At 43.8% G+C, this 25278-nt stretch overlaps 1 protein-coding gene across 1 annotated transcript in view; it reads left to right on the top strand.

Moving 5' to 3' along the window:
- The window catches only part of mtmr7 (myotubularin related protein 7), a 110999-nt gene that overhangs the window by 65577 nt on the left and 20144 nt on the right, over nt 1–25278 (top strand). Inside the window, exons 9-11 of the mRNA XM_033029319.1 lie at nt 3189–3314; nt 8136–8185; nt 23577–23777. Coding sequence (XP_032885210.1) covers nt 3189–3314; nt 8136–8185; nt 23577–23777 — 377 coding nt within the window. The remainder of the gene's footprint in view (nt 1–3188; nt 3315–8135; nt 8186–23576; nt 23778–25278) is intronic.

The following is a 25278-nucleotide window of genomic DNA, read 5'->3' as shown; positions in this document are numbered from 1 at the left end:
GAAGATGAATTTATGAAGATAATATCCATATGACTGCTGGAACATTGACCCGATTTACAGGAAAGTTGGTGAATCAGTCTGATTTCACCGCTGTTACCCCGTGTAACTCACAGCTCTTTCTGCATTTCCACATGTGCATGTGCAGAGTCGGAACACTAGAAGTTAGCTGTCTACTGCTCAATAGTTTGTGCTCCGATACTGGTTTCCTTGTGGGGATGGGAATGGGATCGACTAGAAAACAGACGGCTCTTTCACTCGGCATGGCTGCCGAGCATTCCACCCAGTGATTTCTGGAAGTTCCTGCAAGGGGGATTGTGACAGGCAAGTTTTTCCCAGGTGGCAGTGGTGAGCACAGGCTACTCCTTCACTTAGGAACACAGATGAGTGGAATTTGAAATGGGGCACACTTCTATTTGTTTAAGATGACAATAAGGATAATGATAAATGTTTCTTTTTTAATATAATGGCAATCCAGCTCCATTCGCACTGATAAATTAATGTTGAAATAAGGTTGAAATTGAGGATTTATTGAGAGAAATTAATTGACTTGAATGCAACAGAATATTAGGCGACATTATAATAAACTGCAGCACCCAGCTATGGTCAGACGTTGTATTTTAATCCCACAAAGCATATTATAAGTAAAAATGTGTGAGATGGATATTTAATTGGGCATGGTATTAAATAATGTATTAATTAACCATGGAAAAATGTTTTCATGGGATCTTTCACCACAGCCCGATGATCTGCTTCTTGCCAAACCCTATATATAGTTGGCAGAAAAATCACATGAAAACATGAAGCAGCCTTACTCATCATTTGCTTTGGTGGATATAGGGGTAATTGGTGACTGTACAGAGGTAGCCAAGCAGATTATTTGAATGTAAACATGACGTCAATACTGTTACATAGAAACATAGAAAAAAGGTGCAGGAAGAGGCCATTCGGCCCTTCGAGCCAGCACCTCCATTCATTGTGATCATGGCTGATCGTCCCCTATCAATAACCCGTGCCTGCCTTCTCCCCATATCCCTTGCCCCTAGAGCTCTATCTAACTCTCTCTTAAATCCATCCAATGATTTGGCCTCCACTGCCCTCTGTGGCAGGGAATTCCATAAATTCACAACTCTCTGGGTGAAAACGTTTTTTCTCACCTCAGTCTTAAATGGCCTCCCCTTTATTTTAACACGGTGGCCCCTGATTCTGGACTTGCCCAACATTGGGAACATTTTTCCTGCATCTAGCTTGTCCTGTCCTTTTATAATTTTATATGTTTCTATAAGATCCTTCCTCATCCTTGTAAACTCCAGAGAATACAAGCCTAGTCTTTTCAATCTTTCCTCATATGACAGTCCCGCCATCCCAGGGATCAATCTCGTAAATCTATGCTGCACTGCCTCAATCGCAAGGATGTCTTTCCTCAAATTAGGAGACCAAAACTGTACACAATACTCCAGATGTGGTCTCACCAGAGCCCTATACAACTGCAGAAGAACTTCTTTACTCCTATACTGAAATCATCTTGTTATGAAGGCCAACATTCCATTAGCTTTCTTCACTGCCTGCTGTACCTGCACGCCAACTTTCAGTGACTGGTGTACAAGGACACCCAGGTCTCGCTGCACCTCCCCCTTACCTAACCGATCCCCATCGAGGTAATAATCTGCCCCCTTGTTTTTGCTGCCAAAGTGGATACCTCACATTTATTTATATTATACTGCATCTGCCACGCATCTGCCCACTCACTCAACCTGTCCAGGTCACCCTGTAACCTCCTAACATCCTCTTCCCAGTTCACACTGCCACCCAGCTTTGTGTCATCCACAAACTTGCTAGTGTTGCTCCTAATCCCCTCTTCCAAATCATTAATATATATGGTAAACAGTTGCGGCCCCAACACCGAGCCTTGGTGCACTCCATTCGCCACTGCCTGCCATTCTGAAAAGAACCCGTTCATTCCTACTCTTTGCTTCCTGTCTGCTAACCAATTTTCTATCCGAAGTACCGAAGACAGATCCAAAGTACCTGTTCAACTCTTCTGCCATTTTTCTTGTTACCCATAATAATTTCTCCCGTGTCTGCCTTCGTGGGACCCACATATGACTTTGCCCTTTTCCCCTTTCATATCTAAAGAAGCTTTTACTGTCTTTATATTCCTGGCCAGCTTCCCCTCGTACTTCATCTTTTCAGCCTATATTGCCCGTTTTGTTTCCTTCTGTTGTCCTATGAAAGTTTCCCAGTCCTCTGGCTTTCGGCTACTCTTTGCTGTGTTATACATCTTTTCTTTTAGTTTTATTCTATCCCTAACTTCCCTTGTCAGCCACTGTTGCCTCCTACTCCCCTTAGAATCTTTCTTTATTTTTGGAATGAAATGATCCTGCGTCTTCCGAATTATGCCCAGAAATTCCTGCCATTGCACCGTCATTCCTGCTAGGATCCCTTTCCAGTCTACCTTGGCCAGCTTCCCTCTCATGCCTTCATAGTCCCCTTTGTTGAATTGCATCACTGACACTTCCGATTTAACCTTCTCCTTCTCAAATTGCAGATTAAAACTAATCATATTATGATCACTACCTCCAAGCGGTTCCTTTACCTCGAGTTCTCTTCTCATATCTGGTTCATTGGACAACAATAAATCCAGAATTGCCTTTTCTCCGGTCGGCTCCATTACAAGCTGCTCTAAGAATCCATCTCGGAGGCATTCTACAAACTTTCTTTCTTGGGGTCCTGAACCAACCTGGTCCCAGTCTACCTGCATATTGAAATCCCCCATCACCACAGTGGCATTGCCTTTGTTACATGCCAGTTTTAACTCCTGCTGCAACTTACACCCTAACCCAGGCTACTATTTGGGGGTCTGTAGATAACACCAATTAGTGTCTTCTTGCCTTTACAATTCCTCAACTCAATCCCCAGTGACTTTACCTCATCAATCCCTATGTCGTCCTTCGCAAGGGACTGAATTCCATCCCTCACCAGCAGAGCTACCCCCCCTCCTCTGCCCACCTGCCTGTCCTTTCTATAGGATGTATAACCCTGAATATTAAGTTCCCAGGCCCGATCCTCCTGCAACCGTGTCTCAGTAATCCCCACAATGTCATATCAACCAACCTCTAACTGAGCCTCAAGCTCATCTACTTTACTTCTTATACTTCAAGCTCATCTACTTCTTCTACTTGTTGTTTCAGGCTGTTGCTGAGGAGGCCGCCAGTGTACTGGTTCACTGCTCAGATGGTTGGGACAGAACTGCCCAGGTTTGCTCCATAGCTAGCCTGCTTCTTGATCCACATTACCGAACCTTAAAAGGATTCATGGTAAGAATATAGTATTAAAAAATGAGAAAAATAGCACAGACAGGGTGAGTATATAGAGGCAATTTGGCATGTTGACGTTTTTTTAAATATTTTCTCTGTTTTTAATACCAAAGATCAAATGCATTAGGTTTTGTAATAGTTTGATTCTGCTGTCACTAACAGCCTGGTATTTTGGTTAATGACCATCCTTAACGTGTGAAAATTGGCAGTAGATTTTGCTGCTGGTTATGTAATATTGATTCAAAGTTCATTCCCCACACATTCGTTTTGCATTAAATGTTTCTCAGGCACTGTCAGCAATAGGAAGCTTGGCATGTTTTTATTTCTTGTGTCTGTTCCATCCACTTGCGTATTGTGATCACTACTGGTATCCTTACTATTTGTTTCAGATAAAAAATAACTCTGTCACAAATGCAATGGATTCATCCTCTTGTTGTTTGGGAGGCAGACATAATCTTCATTCAACATTTATGGGATGACAATAGACACTAGGTGCATGAGTAGGCCATTCGGCCCTTCGAGCCAGCACCGCCATTCAATATGATCATGGCTGATCATCCCCAGTCAGTACCCCGTTCCTGCCTTCTCCCCATATCCCCTGACTCTGCCATCTTTAAGAGCCTTATCTAGCTCTCTCTTGAAAGTATCCAGAGAACCAGCCTTCACCGCCCTCTGAGGCAGAGAATTCCACACTCACAACTCTCTGTGAGAAAAAGTGTTTCCTCATCTCCTTTCTAAATGGCTTACCCCTTATTCTTAAACGGTGGCTCCTGGTTCTGGACTCCCCCAACATCGGGAACATGTTTCCTGCCTCTAGCGTGTCAGAGCCCTTAACAATCTTATATGTTTCAATAAGATACCCTCTCATCCTTCTAAATTCCACAGTATACAAGCCCAGCCGGTCCATTCTCTCAGCATTTAACAATCCCGCCATCCTGGGAATTAACCTTGCGAATCTACGCTGCATTCCCTCAATAGCAAGAATGTCCTTCCTCAAATTAGGGGACCAAAACTGCACGCAATACTCCAGGTGTGGTCTCATTAGGGCCCTGTACAACTGCAGAAGGACCTCTTTGCTCCTTTTCTCAACTCCTCTTGTTATGAAGGTCAACATGCCATTCGCTTTCTTCACTGCCTGCTGTACCTGAATGCTTACTTTCATTGACTGATAAACAAGGACCCCCAGATCCTGTTGTACTTCCCCTTTTCTCAACTTGACACCATTTAGATAATAATCTGCCTTCCTGTTTTTGCAACCAAAGTGGATAACCTCAAATTTATCCACATTAAACTTCCACTGCCCACTCATCCAACCTGTCCTAGTCACCCTGCATTCTCATAGCATCCTCCTCACAGTTCACACGGCCACCCAGCTTTGTGTCATCTGCAAATTTGCTAATGTTACTTTGGATCCCTTCATCTAAATCATTGATGTACATTGTAAATAGCTGCAGTACCAGCACTGAGCCTTGTGGTACCCCACTTGTCACTGTACCCCACTGCCCGCCATTCTGAAAGGGACCCGTTAATCCCTCCTCTTTGTTTACTGTCTGCCAACCTATTTTCTACCCCCAATACCATTTGCCCTAATTTTGCCCACTAATCTCCTATGTGGGACCTTATCAAATGCTTTCTGAAAGTCCAGGTACACTACATCCACTGGCTCTCCCATGTCCATTTTCCTTGTTACATCTTCAAAAAATTCCAGAAGATTAATCAAGCATGATTTCCCCTTCGTAAATCCATGCTGACTTAGACCGATCCTGTTATCTATTTCATCTTTTATAATTGACTCCAGCATCTTCCCCACCACCGATGTCAGGCTAACTGGTCTATATTTCCCTGTTTTCTCCCTCCCGCCTTTCTTAAAAAGTGGGATAATTCAGTGGGAGGGAATACTTTGTGTGGCAGTTGCCTGAACCCTGAATATTGGAACAACGTGATAAACTTTTACATCCACACAATTATGTGTGACTTAATCATGCAGAAGTCCATTGTTGGGAGTAAATGCCGTCCCTATCATCGATCAGCCCAATGCTTCCTCTGTCCGTTTTGTACAGAAATCAATGGAGGAACATCACCTGCCCCGCCATTCTTAGGTACGCCTGTACCAGTGGTTACTCAGGTAGGCATAAGATCGGTCTTCCCAAAAGTGAATCTGTGGGAAGAAACTGGCCTGAATTGCCCTGTTTGCCTCTTCGAGACCTGTGCAGATCAGCTGGCAGAGATATTCACAGACATCTTTAATCTGCCACTACTCCGCTCGGAGGTCCCCACCTGCTTCGAAAAGACCACTATCATCATGGTGCTAAAGAAGAGTAGTGTAGTGTGCTTTAATGACCACGGTCCAGTGGCTCTGACATCCACCATCAAGTAGCGCTTCAAGAGACTGGTGATGGCACACGTTGACTCCAGTCTCCCAGTCGGCCTTGATCCACTGCAGTTTGTTTACCATCACAACAGGTGTACAGCAGATGCCATCTCGCTGGCCCGATACTAATATCTGGAGCACCAAGACTACAAGGACTCCCACATTAAACTATATTTAACACCCTGCTGCTGGTGCTACACAATTTGTGTCAAGTGAACATGAATATTTAAAATTATTCTGCATAGGTGGGGCAGCACGGTGGTGCAGTGGTAGATTTGCTGTCTTACAGCGCCAGAGACCCGGGTTTGATCCAGACCACAAGTGCTTGTCTGTACGAGTTTATACATTCTCCCAGTGACCTGCGTGGGTTTTCCCTGGGATCTCCGGTTTCCACCCACGCTCCAAAGACGTACAGGCAATTATGTTAATAGGCTTGGTGTCATTGTAAATTGTCCCTAGTGTGTGTAGGATCGTGCTAGTGTGCCAGTCGATGGGGGTCGAAGGGCCTATTTCTGCGTTGTATCTCTAAAACGAAAAGTAAAAATGTGCTATATGTGCTGACTTGACACTTGCACAAACTCACAGAAACAAATCTCCCAAAGGTCAAGATAATTTATGATATCTCCAGTGGGTAATTGCATATTAAATGAAAACTATTAGACCACCTATAGCAATGTTTTCAGAAAAATGATTTAAGCCAAGGATCATCACAACAATATTAATTGGACTTGTAAGAAGAAGTAAGTCAATGAACCCAAAAGGATGCACTTCTTGGGAACAAAAGTGGCTGCTGACCCATCCCTTCTACTCTTGAGTATTGTCTTTGGATCTGTAACAGTTCTATCATCCAGTTATGAGATGGTTGTAGAGTCAGGCTCCACAACAGAGATTGCTAGGTTGGTTATCCAGAGCACAGTATAAAGCGGGGTCTTTTGTTGTTGGAGGTGCACTGCACTGTAATCCATCAAAATGGTCCCAAAGTGAAATGTTCTAGTTTGATGGACTAAAGCCTTACGTTGGCAGGAGAGATCTCATAGCACTAGTTACATAGAAACATAGAAACATAGAAAATAGGTGCAGGAGTAGGCCATTCGGCCCTTCGAGCCTGCACCGCCATTCGATATGATCATGGCTGATCATCCAACTCAGTATCCCATCCCTGCCTTCTCTCCATACCCCCTGATCCCTTTAGCCACAAGGGCCACATCTAATTCCCTCTTAAATATAGCCAATGAACTGGCCTCAACTACCTTCTGTGGCAGAGAATTCCACAGATTCACCACTCTCTGTGTAAAAAATGATTTTCTCATCTCAGTCCTAAAAGACTTCCCTCTTATCCTTAAACTGTGACCCCTAGTTCTGGACTTCCCCAACATCGGGAACAATCTTCCTGCATCTAACCTGTCCAACCCCTTAAGAATTTTGTAAGTTTCTATAAGATCCTCCCTCAATCTTCTAAATTCTAGCGTGTACAAGCCGAGTCTATCCAGTCTTTCTTCATATGAAAGTCCTGCCTTGATAGTTTAGTTTAGTTTAGTATTGCCACGTGTACTGAGGTACAGTGAAAAGCTTTTTGTTGCCTGCTATATAGTCAGCAAAAATACTATACATGATTACAACCAAGCCATCCACAGTATACAGATACAGGATAAAGGGAATAACATTTAGTGCCAGGTTAAGTCAAGTAAAGTCAGATTAAAGATAGTTTGAGAGACTCAAATGGGGTAGATGGCAGCTCAGGACTGCACTCTATTTGGTGCGAGGGCGATTCAGGTGCCTGGTTGGAGATAGCTGAGCACCTCTTGCCTGATGGGAGAGGGGAGAAGATACATAGATACATAGAAAATAAGTGCAGGAGGCCATTCGGCCCTTCGAGCCTGCACCGCCATTCAATATGATCATGGCTGATCATCTAACTCAGTATCGCGTACCTGCCTTCTCTCCATACCCCCTGATCCCTTTAGCCACAAGGGCCACATCTAACTCCCTGTTAAATATAGCCAATGAACTGGCCTCAACTACCTTCAGTGGCAGATAGTTCCAGAGATTCATCAAGAGGGAATAACCGGGGTGGGACTGGTCCTTGATTATGCTGGTCCCCTTGCCACGGCAACGTGAAGTGTAGATGGAGTCGATGGAAGGGATATTGGTTTGCGTGATGGTCTGGGCTACATCCACAACTCTTTGCAATTTCAAGCGGTCTCGGATGGAGCTGTTCCCATACTTTGCTGAGATGCATCCCGAGACATGCTTTCTACGGAGCATTGTGGAAGTTGGTGAGGGTTGTGAACACATGCCGATCTTCCTAATCCTTCTAAGGAATTGGAAGTATTGGTGTGCTTAGTGCGATTGTGCGATAATGGAAGGTTTTGTATGAGGTTCGGAATGATTAACAGAGATTATACAAATGCTGCAATAGTGATGCCAGATATTAACATTTGTTTTTGTAGGTTTTGATTGAAAAAGACTGGGTTTCCTTTGGACACAAATTTAACCACAGGTGAGAATTACACGCCTGTCATTGTACATCACATATATTTATATTCTATTTCTTGTATAAGGAAATATTTAATACATTTAAAAAAAAAATCCAATAGAAGCTGGATTTCAAAATGTGTGTTTCGGAATGAAATATTAATTGGACTGGAAAATAGTTGCTCATGCAAAATTTGGTGAGTATTTTCCTGTATGGACAAAAGTGGTCTGATGATATCTTCATGGTTCCTGTTAATTGCACCCCACGCTCATTATTGAAGAACTGTGATGGGATGGATTTTCTCTTGTACCTTTTTTCTCTGTCAAGTCAAAGTATCCTTTATTGTCATTCAGACTTTTCAGTCTGAACGAAATTTCGTGCCTTGCAGTCATAACATAGAATAAAATAACAGAACACACAATAAACACAAATTTAACATCCACCACAGTGAGTCCACCAGACACCTCCTCACTGTGATGGAAGGCAAAAGTCTTAAAGTCCTTGTCTCTTCCCTCCTTGTTCTCCCTCTGCGTTGCGGCGATCCAGGCTTCCGATGTTGTGATCCCGCCGGGTGATGGTAGGTCCCGCGGCCGAAACCAAGCTCTGTGAATGGGCCGGTTCAAACTCCGTGGCCCGCGGCGGACCAAGCTGCCGCCCTCCAGTCCAGCCGACGAAGCTGTTGTTGCGGGAACTCAAGAGAACTGTTCACCAACCTGGGACGTACGAGCTCCCGACGTTGTTGTCCACTGGGCCCGCGGCCGAGTCCACTGGGCCCGCGGCCGAGTCTCCGATGCTCCGGAGTTGGGTCGCCGCCGCTGCAACGCCACCACAGCCGCGAAGTCGGCCAGCCCCGCATTGGTAAGTCCTGGCTCTGCCTCCGGAGCCTCGAGGACGGTACCAGTTGGAGGCCGCCAGCTCCGCGATAGGCCTCAGCGCAGATGGAGACGGGGGATACGACAAGAAAAGATTGCATCCCCCCCGAGGGAAGAGACAGAAAGCAAGTTTCTCCCCCCCCCCCCCCCCCACCCCCCACCCCCACACATACACAACTAAAATAAACTGAATAAACTAAAACAACAGGACCAAAAAAAAAAAAAAAAAAAAGAAAAGACAAATGGACTGCAGGCGAGCCGCAGCTGCAGGGCAGCGCCACCACTTTCTGCTCATAACTTCTGAGAGAATAATTCAACAAGGAAACATATTTACTGTTACCTATTCCGAAATTTATTCATATAGGAATCCTCCTACTATTTGTTCGTTTGAAACTGGGCAATATCCTGTTCACTCATTATCTGCCTTCCATGTTTTTTGTCTCTAAGGAAAATTAGATATTTTTAAGAGCATTCAGTTCAATGCCATTCATAAATATTGTAAATAACAGGGATCCCAGATCCATCCCCCATGGAGTATCTTGAGTTTGTTTTTCCCAGGAAGAGCACATGCAGTTATTGCGACACTCAGTCGTCCATTGCCAAGGCAATTGTTAAACATCTGAGAATACATGCCAACCATTTCATGCGCTTTTATGCTGTCCTCACATGAAGAATTTCATCACAAGCTTCGACTGAATGATCCTTTTTGAGGTTTGTAAAGCATTTATTGAAAAGACCAGGCTGTTCCATGCCTCAATCAAGTTTTTCTTGCACTTCCATGGAATTCCTTACTTCGGACCTTGAAGCATTTTGTTCATCTAACCCTTCGGTGTCTTTCCATTGAGTGCCTTCTCCAATTAGCAGAGTAACATTGCTGCAAGCTTAGCAAGTGACATGTAACATTTGTGCCTCTGAGGTATTATTCAATGACTATTATCAAAGACGAAAGACCTGATTGTCCTCCCGGCACTGTCAGCTTGCCTCCCACCATCAATGTCCTGTGGGGTATGATTGAATAGAACATTAACTGAACAGCCAAGTCTTTGTTGTGGCTGCCAGTGCAGCATAGGAACTGAGTAGACTGAAATGAGTGGGTCACTTTAATAGAGTTCAGAACAAAGCCAGTTGGCACCTTGCTACTGAAATGAATGAACACGTATCTATCACTGGCAATCTATGCCATCATTGTGTGCCAATAATAGGATGCACTGAAGCAGATATTGAAGTGAAGCAATTACACTGTAGTCGGACGTAATTGTTCAATTGAACGTTTAATCCAAGCTTCTGAACGTGACCATACTGAACAAAACAATTAAATACCTAATGAGTGTAGAAACAGATAGTTTAGGATATTCCGTTTTAGTTGGAGCAAACAACCTATTACTGAATAAAGTAGGGATATTTTTTGAACATTTTAAGAACACATTAAATGAAAATGTATCTGTCATATTTTCATTTCCTTCCTCGGGATGACTGTTTAGAAAAGTTGTCTAGTGTTTAGAAAAAGCTTAGACAATTTAAACAGCAGAAAATAAATATTAAATGTGCATTTACTGGTAAATTAAAAAAAAAAAAATTGCTGAAAGATGAAGATTTCATAAAATGCAAAGCAATCAATTGTCATAATCTACCCAGACATTTATTTGCAGTCGGGATACAGTTCCCGTCAACTTTTGAAATCTTGATAAATATAAAAAGACATATTTAAATGGAGTTGGGATGCAATAGTGAAAACACTTTGTTGATTACAGACTGAAGTTAAATATTTTGTTTCATATGGATGTCAGTTGTTTTAAAATCCAGCTAAATATTTCGCATCACATGTTAAAAAATATGATCTCCCAATGCTTCTTATTAAACCTGCATTAAGCATGTCCCGAGTAACATTAATAGTAAACTACTGAAATGAATGCTGACAATGACTGAAGAACATATACATTTAACCAATGGTTCCTGACATCCATATACCATGTCCCTACTTTAACATCAGCCTAGTACGCACACTGGTTTGTTGAAAGGATTTAAAAAAAATTTAGAACCTTAATGTCTTTCCCATTTAGAAATGGAAAATTTTGGTACCGTTTCCATTAGTTTTCTAGATTTGTATTATTAGTTAACTGCTCTATGTTCGCTCTTCATGTTGACCTTGTTACCTGAACAAACAGTGCTTACCATGTTTATCTTTGAATCTAGCTTTGACTGACCTTGGACTATTGCATCATAAACAATTTGCAATTTTTCTTTTACCAGGAAAAGGGAAAACTAGAAGGTTCAATGCTTGATTAATACTTCATATTCTAAAGCATGACTTCAGTACCTCAAAGAATGGTTTTATAGTCAGTAAATCAATTATTTGCAAATTATATCAGATTTACAGCACCTGCAATTCTTAATTTTCATGATTTATTTCTGTATAACCAGGGTTTAGAAGAAATGCAATAGTTTAAAAAATCCATTGATATTTAAATGAACATGCAATTATGAAGAAGGTCTGAAGAAGGGTTTTGGCCTGAAACGTTGCCTATTTCCTTCGCTCCATAGATACTGCTGCACCTGCTGAGTTTCTCCAGCATTTTTGTTAGGTTGTCCGAAGTGCTTTTCGCTATAATTATACAAAATATCATTGAATTACCTGATTTACAGCAGAAACCAGTCAGACACACAGCCTGATCGGCCCCTTCGTAAGCCTTGCACCGTTTCAACAAGTTTGGCTAATATAGAATCCCATTTATTCTGCCCTCTTATTCAATTACAATAAAAATCTAAAATTTGGGGTTGGGGGGTATAGCAATACATTGCAGAAAGGCAAACTGGATAAGAAAAAAAGGGTAAATTAAATACAACGTATTGACTGAGATGTTGAAATGGTGCAAGTCATATGTTGGCGTTAGCAGGCTCTGAGTAACGTGATCCTGGTTTTGTTATTTCTATTCTCGATATCCTACGTAATCAAATCACCTGACATAGAAACATAGAAACATAGAAATTAGGTGCAGGAGTAGGCCATTCGGCCCTTCGAGCCTGCACCGCCATTCAATATGATCATGGCTGATCATCCAACTCAGTATCCCGTACCTGCCTTTTCTCCATACCCTCTGATCCCCTTAGCCACAAGGGCCACATCTAACTCCCTCTTAAATATAGCCAATGAACTGGCCTCGACTACCCTCTGTGGCAGAGAGTTCCAGAGATTCACCGCTCTCTGGTGAAAAAAGTTCTTCTCATCTCGGTTTTAAAGGATTTCCCCCTTATCCTTAAGCTGTGACCCCTTGTCCTGGACTTCCCCAACATCGGGAGCAATCTTCCTGCATCTAGCCTGTCCAACCCATTAAGAATTTTATAAGTTTCTATAAGATCCCCTCTCAATCTCCTAAATTCTAGAGAGTATAAACCAAGTCTATCCAGTCTTTCTTCATAAGACAGTCCTGACATCCCAGGAATCAGTCTAGTGAACCTTCTCTGCACTCCCTCTATGGCAATAATGTCCTTCCTCAGATTTGGAGACCAAAACTGTACGCAATACTCCAGGTGTGGTCTCACCAAGACCCTGTACAACTGCAGTAGAACGTCCCTGCTCCTATACTCAAATCCTTTTGCTATGAAAGCTAACATACCATTCGCTTTCTTCACTGCCTGCTGCACCTGCATGCCTACTTTCAATGACTGGTGTACCATGACACCCAGGTCTCGCTGCATCTCCCCTTTTCCTAGTCGGCCACCATTTAGATAATAGTCTGCTTTCCTGTTTTTGCCACCAAAATGGATAACCTCACATTTATCCACATTATACTGCATCTGCCAAACATTTGCCCACTCACCCAGCCTATCCAAGTCACCTTGCAGTCTCCTAACATCCTCCTCACAGCTAACACTGCCCCCCAGCTTAGTGTCATCCACAAACTTGGAGATATTGCCTTCAATTCCCTCATCCAGATCATTAATATATATTGTAAATAGCTGGGGTCCCAGCACTGAGCCTTGCGGTACCCCACTAGTCACTGCCTGCCATTGTGAAAAGGACCCGTTTACTCCTTCCTACTCTTTGCTTCCTGTTTGCCAGCCAGTTCTCTATCCACATCAATACTGAACCCCCAATGCCGTGTGCTTTAAGTTTGTATACTAATCTCTTATGTGGGACCTTGTCGAAAGCCTTCTGGAAGTCCAGATACACCACATCCACTGGTTCTCCCCTATCCACGCTACTAGTTACATCCTCGAAAAATTCTATAAGATTCGTCAGACATGATTTACCTTTTGTAAATCCATGCTGACTTTGTCCAATGATTTCACCACTTTCCAAATGTGCTGCTATCCCATCTTTAATAACTGACTCTAGTAGTTTCCCCACTACCGATGTTAGACTAACTGGTCTGTAATTCCCCGTTTTCTCTCTCCCTCCCTTCTTAAAAAGTGGGGTTACGTTTGCTACCCGCCAATCCTCAGGAACTACTCCAGAATCTAAAGAGTTTTGAAAGATTATTACTAATGCATCCACTATTTCTGGAGCTACTTCCTTAAGTACTCTGGGATGCAGCCTATCTGGCCCTGGGGATTTATCGGCCTTTAATCCATTCAATTTACCCAACACCACTTCCCGGCTAACCTGGATTTCACTCAATTCCTCCAACTCCTTTGACCCGCGGTCCCCTGCTATTTCCGGCAGATTATTTATGTCTTCCTTAGTGAAGACGGAACCAAAGTAGTTATTCAATTGGTCCGCCATATCCTTGTTCCCCATGATCAACTCACCTGTTTCTGACTGCAAGGGACCTACATTTGTTTTAACTAATCTCTTTCTCTTCACATATCTATAAAAACTTTTGCCGTCAGTTTTTATGTTCCCTGCCAGTTTTCTTTCATAATCTATTTTTCCTTTCCTAATTAAGCCCTTTGTCCTCCTCTGCTGGTCTCTGAATTTCTCCCAGTCCTCCGGTATGCTGCTTTTTCTGGCTAATTTGTACGCATCATCCTTCGCTTTGATACTATCCCTGATTTCCCTTGTTATCCACGGATGCACTACCTTCCCTGATTTATTCTTTTGCCAAACTGGGATGAACAATTTTTGTAGTTCATCCATGCAGTCTTTAAATGTCTTCCATTGCATATCCACCGTCAACCCTTTTAGAATTAATTCCCAGTCAATCTTGGCCAATTCACGTCTCATACCCTCAAAGTTACCTTTCTTTAAGTTCAGAACCATTGTTTCTGAATTAACAATGTCACTCTCCATCCTAATGAAGAACTCAACCATATTATGGTCACTCTTGCCCAAGGGGGCACGTACAACAAGACTGCTAACTAACCCTTCCTCATTACTCAATACCCAGTCTAAAATAGCCTGCTCTCTCGTTGGTTCCTCTACATGTTGATTTAGATAACTATCCCGCATACATTCCAAGAAATCCTCTTCCTCAGCACCCCTGCCAATTTGATTCACCCAATCTATATGTAGATTGAAGTCACCCATTATAACGGTTTTGCCTTTGTCGCACGCATTTCTAATTTCCTGTTTGATACCATCTCCAACTTCACTACTACTGTTAGGTGGCCTGTACACAACACCCACCAGCATTTTCTGCCCCTTAGTGTTTCGCAGCTCTACCCATACCGATTCCACATCCTCCAAACTAATGTCCTTCCTTTCCATTGGGTTAATTACCTCTCTAATCAGCAATGCTACCCCACCTCCTTTTCCTTTCTCTCTATCCCTCCTGAATATTGAATATCCCTGGATGTTCAGCTCCCAGCCTTGGTCACCCTGGAGCCATGTCTCCGTGATCCCAACTATATCATAGTCATTAATAGCTATCTGCACATTCAACTCATCCACCTTATTACGAATGCTCCTTGCATTGAGACACAAAGCCTTCAGGCTTGTTTTTACAACACTCTTACCCCTTATACAATTATGTTGAAAAGTGGCCCTTTTTGATTTTTGCCCTGGTTTTGTCTGCCTGCCACTTTTACTTTTCACCTTGCTACCTATTGCTTCTACCCTCATTTTACACCCCTCTGTCTCTACACTCACACATTTAAGAAACCCTTTCCCTTTAACTCCATCCTCCACTATCCCATTCGACACCCCACCCCCCTTATTCAGTTTAAAACCACCCGTGTAGCAGTGGCAAACCTGCCTGCCAGAATGCTGGTCCCACACCTGTTAAGATGCAATCTGTCCCTTTTGTACAGTTCCCCCTTACCCCAAAACAGATCCCAGTGATCTAAGAATCTGAATCTCTGCCCCGTGCACCAGTTCCTCAGCCACACATGCAGGTCCCGTATCTCCCTGTTCCTGCTCTCGCCAGCACGAGGAACTGGAAGCAAACCGGAGATAACAACCCTGGAGGTCCTGCTTTTCAGCATTTTTCCGAGCTCTCTAAAGTCACGCTGCAGAATATTCATCCCCTTCTTCCCGACATCGTTTGTGCCGACATGCACTACCACTTCCGGATGTTCACCTTCGCCCTTGAGGATTTTCTGCACTCTGTCCGTGACATCCTGGATCCTGGCATGACGATGCTGCCCAATTAATAAAATTAATTTCACGTTAGTGAGAATGAGATTCTCTTTCTGCATTGGCAACGGTGAGTCTTGCTCGCTGGATGTATCTGGTGGAATTGCATTTGTGCTCGCTATTGACGTGTAAGTTCATCTGCAAAATCAAGATCATCGAGGGATGCAAAGGCTGTCCCTCTGATGTCCCTTCACATGTTGTTATTTTAGAAGCAAGTTCTGTGAGTATTGTCAAAAGCCTTCTCAAGTTCTATATGAACGACAGATGGCACAATGGGCTAAGTGTTCGGCTGGCAACCGGAAGGTAGCTGGTTTGAATCCCGCTTGGAGTGCATACTGTCGTTGTGTCCTTGGGCAAGACACTTCACCCACCTTTGCCTGTGTGTGTCCTTGGGCAAGACACTTCACCCACCTTTGCCTGTGTGTGTGGATGTAATTATGTGAAGCACTTTGGGGTCAATGCAAGTTGACTAAAAATGTGCTATATAAATAAAGACATTTAATTTAATTTAATTTATATGCTTATGTAGGATTGCCATAGCCAAAATAAGCATTATTCTTTTATTTATCTGGTCAGTCTATCCTTTCTTTCCAAAACCTGGCTGGCTTATTTCTGAGAATGCTATCAATTGCCTCTGATAGATGCTGGACTTTAATCTTGGCACAAGTAAAACTGTAGCATGCCAATCATTAGTTTAATTGAGCCTTCCTGTCTATAACCCCAGTGATCCACTCATCTAGTACAGTCTTTTCCCAGATTGCTGTGCATAGAGGGAGAAGGATGAATGCTGCAAACTTGGCCAATTATGCATTCAGGTTAACATTATCAGAGGTGTGCCTATTTTACAATAATATAACCGTTTGGATGGTCCTTTATTAGGCTATCTGTGATGCGATCAAAATCCTTCCTGACTCTTGGATGGTTGTTTCTTCTTCAGAGTTTTTAAATTGTTCTTTCTAAGCCACTCCATTTTCCTTGTTTCATTATAGACAGCTGCATCCTCTTGTTGAGTCACCGGATTACTAAATTAGTTGCATTTGTTTGCTTTAATAAAGCTTTTAACTTCCTGAGGTGTCTTGCTTTCCTGCACCCGGTATTTATCCTTTAATGTCTGGAATTAGCTGTCGAACAGCATTTTCTACAGGGTTCACCTGTTTTCTAAGGCATACCATTTACTGGATGTGGTCCTCTCAATTTCTTCCCTTCTTTTCTTACCTTCTGTCTGTGGTCCATCACTGCTTTGTTTATAGATTGTAGTCACTTTATCCCACTTATAGATCTGGTCGTCTGTAAGGCTTTCCACTTCTTCATCAAACTCTACAAGAGTCTGAAAGCAGCACTTTACCTTTAGTCCTATGGTTTTCTGTTCTTTAGCAGACCATACCTTGTGAATGTGGTCATGTCTTTGTCCTTTGTTTGGTCAAGAGTCAAGAGTGATTTTATTGTCATATGTCCCAGATAGAACAATGAAATTCTTACATATATATACATACTAGACAAAGTGGGACCCGTTGGGTCCCAGCATCGCACAGGAGGGCTAGTCACCAACGCAATATTCCACCCCTCCACCAATTTCAATATTGCTCGCCAGTGGGGGGGGGGGGGGGGGGGGGGGCTTCCTATTGCGTTAGTATGGGTGTTGCGGGCCGAAGGTACTGGTTTCCAGAGGGCTAGTAGAGACACTGTGGGTCGAATGGATACTTGGGCTGGCATCCAACTGTTGCAACGATTTTAAAAGCCAAGCTAAGGCAAACAATTTGGCTGCAGCCACACGACATCCAAAATTCATTTTGTGAACACAAACTTGTTAAAAAGGCGAGGCAAACAATTGGGCTGCAGCCACCTGACAACCAAAATTCATTTTGTGAACACAAATCTTTTAAAAAGGCGAGGCAAACAATTGGGCTGCAGCCACCCGACAACCAAAATTCATTTTGTGAACACAAACTTGTTAAAAAGGCGAGGCAAGCAATTGGGCTGCAGCCACCCGACAACCAAAATTCATTTTGTGAACACAAACTTGTTAAAAAGGCGAGGCAAACAATTAGGCTGCAGCCACCCGACAACCAAAATTCATTTTGTGAACACAAAGATTTAAAAAAGGCGAGGTAAACAATTGGGCTGCAGCCATTTTAGAGCTGCATTTTGTGAACACAAACTTGTTAAAAAGGCGAGGCAAGCAATTGGGCTGCAGCCACCCGACAACCAAAATTCATTTTGTGAACACAAACTTGTTAAAAAGGCGAGGCAAACAATTGGGCTGCAGCCACCCGACAACCAAAATCCATTTTGTGAACACAAACGTGTTAAAAAGGCGAGGCAAGCAATTGGGCTGCAGCCACCCGACAACCAAAATTCATTTTGTGAACACAAACTTGTTAAAAAGGCGAGGCAAACAATTGGGCTGCAGCCACCCGACAACCAAAATCCATTTTGTAAACACAAACTTGTTAAAAAGGCGAGGCAAGCAATTGGGCTGCAGCCACCCGACAACCAAAATTCATTTTGTGAACACAAACTTGTTAAATAGGCGAGGCAAACAATTAGGCTGCAGCCACCCGACAACCAAAATTCATTTTGTGAACACAAAGATTTAAAAAAGGCGAGGTAAACAATTGGGCTGCAGCCATTTTAGAGCTGCATTGAGGGGACTCACCGTAGACGTGCGTTCAGTGTTATTCGCAGCTCAGAGAGCCGTGACCCTTTCACTTCCTGGGTCTGGCAGAGACTGAGTGAGGTACTACACTTCCGGGTTTTATAGTCCCTCCCCCTGCCGTCAGCGGGGGCAGCAGAGAGAATGGGGAATTTTTTAGAATCATTAATATCTCTCTGATTTTTCATAGATGGGAAAAATTCTCCGGTCCCGGAAGGCGGAGGTGGGCTCTGAGCGAGGTGGCCAAAAATGACGGCCGTAGGTGGCGGCATTCTGTCGGAAATCGCAGCACAGTGGGCCAAAAGCGGTCTAGATCAGAGTTTTAGTAATTTAGATATACACACACACACAAATAATCACATACTCAAAAATCAAACAATAGCAGTGCAATAATCTTACATAATTAAAACTCTGATCTTGTGCTCTTCCGGTTTGCGCGGTTTTTCTATTTGCGCGAAAACGGTACCTGATAGCGCTCTGACCTTTCACCTGTTTACTCACCGTTTGCCTGTGCTGCTAGTGCAACAAGTTTCGTTCTGATCGATGGTATAGTGTAAAAGTTATTAAGGTTTAAAAATTGTAAAAAATGCGCATGCGCAGATTGCTGTCAGTAGCTGCCACGCAGATTGGTCTCCTCTCCTGTCAGTCAGGAAGGGGCGTCGCTGGGATTGATTGGCCGCGTCCGCTGTCAGGGCCTGGACTGGATCCCAGGCGGCTGCGGAGCTGAGGGCCGGAGTCGTGGGTGGCCCCAGCCCGGGGCCTGGGTCAAGGTGTACCAGTGCCTCGGGGGCCGCCCAGCTGCCTCCAACCTGCAGCACAGCCTCCGCTTCCTGCTCTGCGGGCTGCTCTGGCTCGGCCGCCCGCCACCCTCACCCCGCCCCCGGCACTGTGAACCCGGCTCCGTTGAGGGCCAGGTCCGCGAGTGCTTCGGCCACCAACACCCAGGGCCGGGCTGAGCACGAGAACCAGGCCGAGTTCCAGGGCCTGGCGCTACTCTACGACCTGGGTAGGTCCTGGGGCAGGGAATGGGAGTGAAGGGAGGAGGATGAGGGAAATGAGGAGGAGGGAGATGGGGTGGTGGAGGGAGATGGGGGGGGCGGGGGGGGGGCCGCACGGAGCCCCGCTGTCTGCCCGCTGGCGAGGGACACCGAGGGTCCTGGGACGGGCAGCACCTCAACGGCTCCTGCCCGCGGGCGCAGACACCGGGAGCGGCTTTAACGCACCGCACTCTTACACTGTTACAGAGAGAGAGTGCTGCAGCCCGGCCCACAGCACAGGGTGGGGGAGGAGAGAAGACGGAGGGAGGGGGGAGAGAGGGATGAGGGAGGGAGGGGGAGAGAGGGATGAGAGAGGGAGGGGGGAGAGAGGGATGAGGGAGGGGAGCGAGCGAGGAATGAGGGAGGGAGAGGGAGGGAGGGGGAAAGAAAGTGAGGGAGTGGGGTAGAGGGGTAGTGGAGTACAGGGGGTAAGGAGGGGGTAGAAGGGAGAGGGGGACAGGAAGGGGTGGATTTGATGGGAGGGGGATAGGTGTGAGAGGTGGAATATTGCGTTGGGGTGGGTTGGTTTGGGGAACGGGTGAGTGGTGGAATATTGCGTTGGGGAATGGGTTGTGTTGGGGGACTAGGCCTCCCATGTGACAGGGACCCAACAGGTCCCACTTAGTCTAGTAATAATAATAACAATAATAGTCTATGTAGTTCAGAGCTTATTTGAGGTTGTCATGTTTAATAGCCTGATGGCTGTAGGGAAGAAGCTGTTTCTGAACCTGGACATTACAGTTTTCAGGCTCCTGTACCTTCTTCCCGACGGCCGGGGAGAAATGAGTGTGTGGCCAGGGTGGTGTGGGTCTCTGATGATGCTGGCTGCCTTTATGAGGCAGCGACTCCAATAAATCCCTTCGATGGTGGGGAGGTGATGAACTGGGCAGTGTTCACAACTTTTTGCAGTCTTTTCCGATCCTGGGAGTTCAAGTTGCCGAACAAGGCCATGATGCAACCAGTCAATGTGCTCTCTACTGTACACCTGTAGAAGTTCAAGCGCATTCTCCCTGACATACCGAATCTCCGTAATCTTCTCAGGAAGTACAGGCGTTGATGTGCTTTATTTATAATTGCATCAGTGTGCTGGGTCCAGGAAAGATCTACGGAAATATGCACGACCAGGAATTTGAAGTTTTTTACTCTCTCCACCATTGGCCCGTTGATATAAACAGGATTGTGGGTCCTCAGCCTTTCTCTTCCAAAGTCCACAATCAGTTCATTGGTTTTACTGATAATGAGAGCCAGGTTGTTGTGCTGGCACCATTTGGTCAATCGCTCTATCCCACTTCTATACTCTGACTCATCACCATCTGTAATTCATCCAACAACGGTGCAGTCGTCGACAAACTTGAAGATGGAGTTTGCGCTGTGTCCGGCTACACAGTCTTGAGTATATAGTGAGTAAAGCTGGGGGCTGAGCACGCAGCCTTGAGGTGCTCCCATACTGATTGTTAATGAGGAAGAAGTATTTCTGCCAATTCAAAGTGACTGGTCCGTGGATGAGGAAGTCGAGGATCCAATTGCAGAGGGATGCACAGAGACACAGTTCGGTGAGCTTGGTAACCAGCTGCTTTTTCTTTTTCTTCTTCTTTTTTAAATCAAAAATGTATTCAATCATTAAAAAGAATTTATTTACAATATACATCAATGATTTAGATGAAGGGATTCAAAGTAACATTAGCAAATTTGCAGATGACACAAAGCTGGGTGGCAGTGTGAACTGTGAGGAGGATGCTATGAGAATGCAGGGTGACTTGCACAGGTTGGGTGAGTGAGGAGATGCATGGCAGATGCAGTTTAATGTGGATAAATGTGAGGTTATCCACTTTGGTAGCAAAAACAGGAAGGCATATTACTATCTAAATGGTCAAGTTGGGAAAAGGGGAAGTACAACGGATCTGGGTGTCCTTGTTCATCAGTCTATGAAAGTAAGCATGCAGGTACAGCAGGCAGTGAAGAAAGTGAATGGCATGTTGGCCTTTATAACAAGAGAAGTTGAGTATAGGAGCAAAGAGGCCCTTCGGCAGTTGTACAGGGCCCTAGTGAGACCACACCTGGAGTATTGTGTGCAGTTTTGGTCCCCTAATTTGAGGAAGTACATCCTTGCTAATGAGGGAGTGCAGCGTAGGTTTACAAGGTTAATTCCCGGGATGGCAGGATGCAATACAATATACAATATTTATTCATTGTCATTTGAACCTCAGTGAGGCTCAAACGAAACTCTGTTTCTACAGCCATACAAACAAAACAATAATATTTAGAATACAATAAACCAAAACAGAACCCACCACCATAATACAAGTCAAACAAATATACCAAATAAACTACTATACAACTATGTTACAATCCTTGCCAAGGATGCATTCAACCCCTCGCAGTGCCCAGCGGTCCCGGAAATCCCCCAGAGTGCCCAGGAGGAGGTGTGGCAGGAGGTGATTGTTCCCGATGTTGGGGAAGTCCAGGACAAGGGGTCACAGCTTAAGGATAAGGGGGAAATCCTTTAAAACCGAGATGAGAAAAACTTTTTTCACACAGAGAGTGGTGAATCTCTGGAACTCTCTGCTACAGAGGGTAGTTGAGGCCAGTTCATTGGCTATATTTAAGAGGGAGTTAGATGTGGCCCTTGTGGCTAAAGGGATCAGAGGGTATGGAGAGAAGGCAGGTACGGGATACTGAGTTGGATGATCAGCCATGATCATATTGAATGGCGGTGCAGGCTCGAAGGGCCGAATGGCCTACTCCTGCACCTAATTTCTATGTTTCTATGTGATGCCACAGGAGGTGATAGAGGGAGGTAGCCCTGCATGAGAGACCCCTGGAGGAGGAGACCAGGGTGGTAGTTTTTAGTCGCTTAAGATCACCAGAACTCGCGGTGGAGGTCTCCCAAGTGGGACAGGCCCTTAACAATCTTGATCTACAGCTTCCTTTCGGCTTTCACCTTTGACCCTTGTAAGAGCCATGGATTCGTGAATGTCATCGCATACAGTGCTGGTCGACTATTCTGTTGTTGTTTCCATTAGATATTTTGTTATTACAAGGTGGATAGCCATTTGAGTAACCAGTTTGCTTAATGAATCATACAACAAGGAAACCGGTCCTTTGGCCCAACCTGCTCGTCGACCAAGGTGCCCCACCTAGGCTAGAACCATTTACCTGCATTTAGCCCATATCTAAATCTTTCTTATCCATGTTCCTGCCCAAATGTCTTTTAAATGTTGTTATTGTGCCTGGCTCAACTATTCTCTCTGACAAATGTAGGAGCTTTCTTTCATATTTGCTTTTTTTTTGCATAACTTTTAAACCGTTTTAATTATTTGCATTTTTAAGTTTGCAGGATATATTTTCAAAGCTTCAGGTCATTTTGGGATTAAGGCTTCACTGAACCACGAGAAAATCTGCCTCTTCTCGGGTTATACCACTGAGCCCTGGAATCTTGGGCCCCCTTGGGAGCCATCTACAAATGAACAGGAAAGGATTACCAGATGGGATAACTGTATATAGCCTTTACAAGTCTGTACACTAGTCACAGTCAAGTAGAATTGGTTAGGCTTCACCCATATGTGCTGATTGGGAATCTTGAAGTTGTACATTGGATCTTGGGTTTGTAATAAAAGATCAATGGTAGGATATTTGGATGTGTGATCGCAATACAGTAAACCCTTGTTATAACAGACCATGGCGGTGAGGGAGGGGGGGGTGTGAAATGGTGTCCATTATTACCAATTGCCTCTATAAATGAGTGTAATGTACGGCATTTCATGTGTAGAGACCCAACAATAACATTTAAGCTGAGGAAGAATAGCATTGACAGAGGTGCCTTCTTTCAGCAGAAATATTGAACCAAAGCCTTACATGCCCTGAGCTACAAAGCTCCAAGGTCTCAATACAGCAATACAGGTGGTGGAGGCAGAAGAAAGCTGTGTGGGTCGGGGTGGTGTCAGAAGATGCAGGCAGGGAGAGACATCGGCATACCAGCCTGGCGATGAAGTTCGGTAGGTCTGTCCACTTTAACCAAAATCCATTATAAAGTGGTCTGTAAAAACAAGGGTTTACCGTACTTGTATTTCCAAAGAGTATGCTTCTATATCTAAACCATTACTTCATTGGCTGCACGCAGAAGGTTCTCTCATAAATAAATAGTTTCACCTGCACCGTTTTGTTGTATGCAAGACATTTATTTCTTACTAACATTACTGCATGTGGGTAAAAGGAGCAACGTGTGGCTATGCAGTAAATCTTGTTGGAGAATATATAAACTATCAGAATGGAGTATTTTCTTTTATATTTTGTCTTCCAACAAGAATATGACAACTCCACCTTGCCCTTTCGTTTCCAGATGCAGCCACTTGGATGGTGATCCCAGGGAGGTTTCACCAGTAATTGACCAGTTTTTTGACTGTGTTTGGCAACTAATGGAACAATTTCCTTGTGCCTTTGAGTTCAATGAAAGATTTCTGGTGCACATTCATCATCATGTCTACTCTTGCCAATTCGGTGATTTTATTTGCAACAACAATAAAGAGAGCAAAGAGCTGAGGTAAGATATGTTTTAAATATTGAAAAGCAATGAAAAACAAACTAGTAGATGTTGGATGTCTTAAATAAAAACAGTAAATGGTGCAAATACTCAATAGGTCAGGCTGCACCTGTGGAGAGGCAAACAATGTTTCAGGTCACTGACCCATTATCAGAACAAGAAAAATGAATAAAACGCTTAACACTTGTCCTGCAGATCTTCGGAAGAAAGTTTTTATTCAATATCACCATAACGCCTGAAGAAGGCTCTCAACCCAAAACGTCACCTATTCCTTCTCTCTAGAGATGCTGTATGTCCCGCTGAGATGCTCCAGCTTTTTGTGTCTATCTTCACCATAATACTATGCAGATAAATCTCACAGTTCACATCTCAGCGGGAGAAATAAAGATGTACTCATTTACCCTCAGAAAATAACTTCTAATGGAGAAAATAAAAAAAAATATTCATTCACATTGTCAAATTTGTCCTCTTCATATATTTGTGATTAGTTAATTGATTTAATGCCAAATGTAAAGCCTGACAGTGCAATTGCAAATACAATTTGATACACTTTTCGAATTGTGCGAACATTGAAACTTTGTTACTGAGTACTTTTATATCAAGTTTTACAACCTTTACAAATGAGCAAATTATCACTGCCTTTTAATTCTGTTATAGTAGGACAGAATTTGAACTGTGTCGCAAATGGTTTTAAACATATTTTGTTTTGTACTTTATATTTACTGTGGAATATATCGACTGTTAATTCCAGCTAATCCTTCTCTCATCTGGCGTTAACTTTGTCTGCTTTGAGAATCATTTGGCATTGTTAATCCATTTACGGAAAGGTTCTTCTCAGAATTTGAGCTCCCTCCGGTGGCATAAGTTTCCAGTTATGGAGTGATACAGTGTGGAAACAGGCCCTTCGGCCCAACTTGCCTACACCGGCCAACATGTCCCAGCTACATTAGTCCCACCTGCCCGCGTTTGGTCCATATCCCTCCAAACCTGTCCTATCCATGTACCTGTCTAACCATGTTCTATCCATGTACCTGATAGGCACAAAAACTCAGCGGGACAGGCAGCATCACTGGAGAGAAGTAATGGGTGACATTTTGAAGAAGGTCTCGACCCGAAACGTCACCCATTCCTTCTCTCCAGAGATGCTGCCTGTCCCGCTGAGCTACTCCAGCTTTTTGTGTCTATCTTCGGTTTAAACCAGCATCTGTAGTTCCTTCCTACACATAACCGTCTAACCAGTCCGTGAGGATTCATGTTTACGATAAATTTTCTACCTTCAATAAATATAAACCTGAGAAAGACAGAATATAATAAATCCACCTTTAAAAAATATAATAATTTCCTGCCTCTAAATACACTTCATCTCAAATTTCTGGATGCAAGAACACCGATTTCTCCAGCTTTTTGACCTGAATATTTTTTTTTTTTGCATAAAGGACTAAAATTGATATAGTAAATTCACTTTTTATCACAACATGATAACTTTTAACTTTTAACTTTT

The sequence above is a fragment of the Amblyraja radiata genome, chromosome 1 (genome assembly GCF_010909765.2).
Source record: "Amblyraja radiata isolate CabotCenter1 chromosome 1, sAmbRad1.1.pri, whole genome shotgun sequence".
Taxonomy (NCBI): Eukaryota; Metazoa; Chordata; class Chondrichthyes; order Rajiformes; family Rajidae; genus Amblyraja; species Amblyraja radiata.
This window is presented reverse-complemented; position numbering and strand designations above follow the sequence as displayed.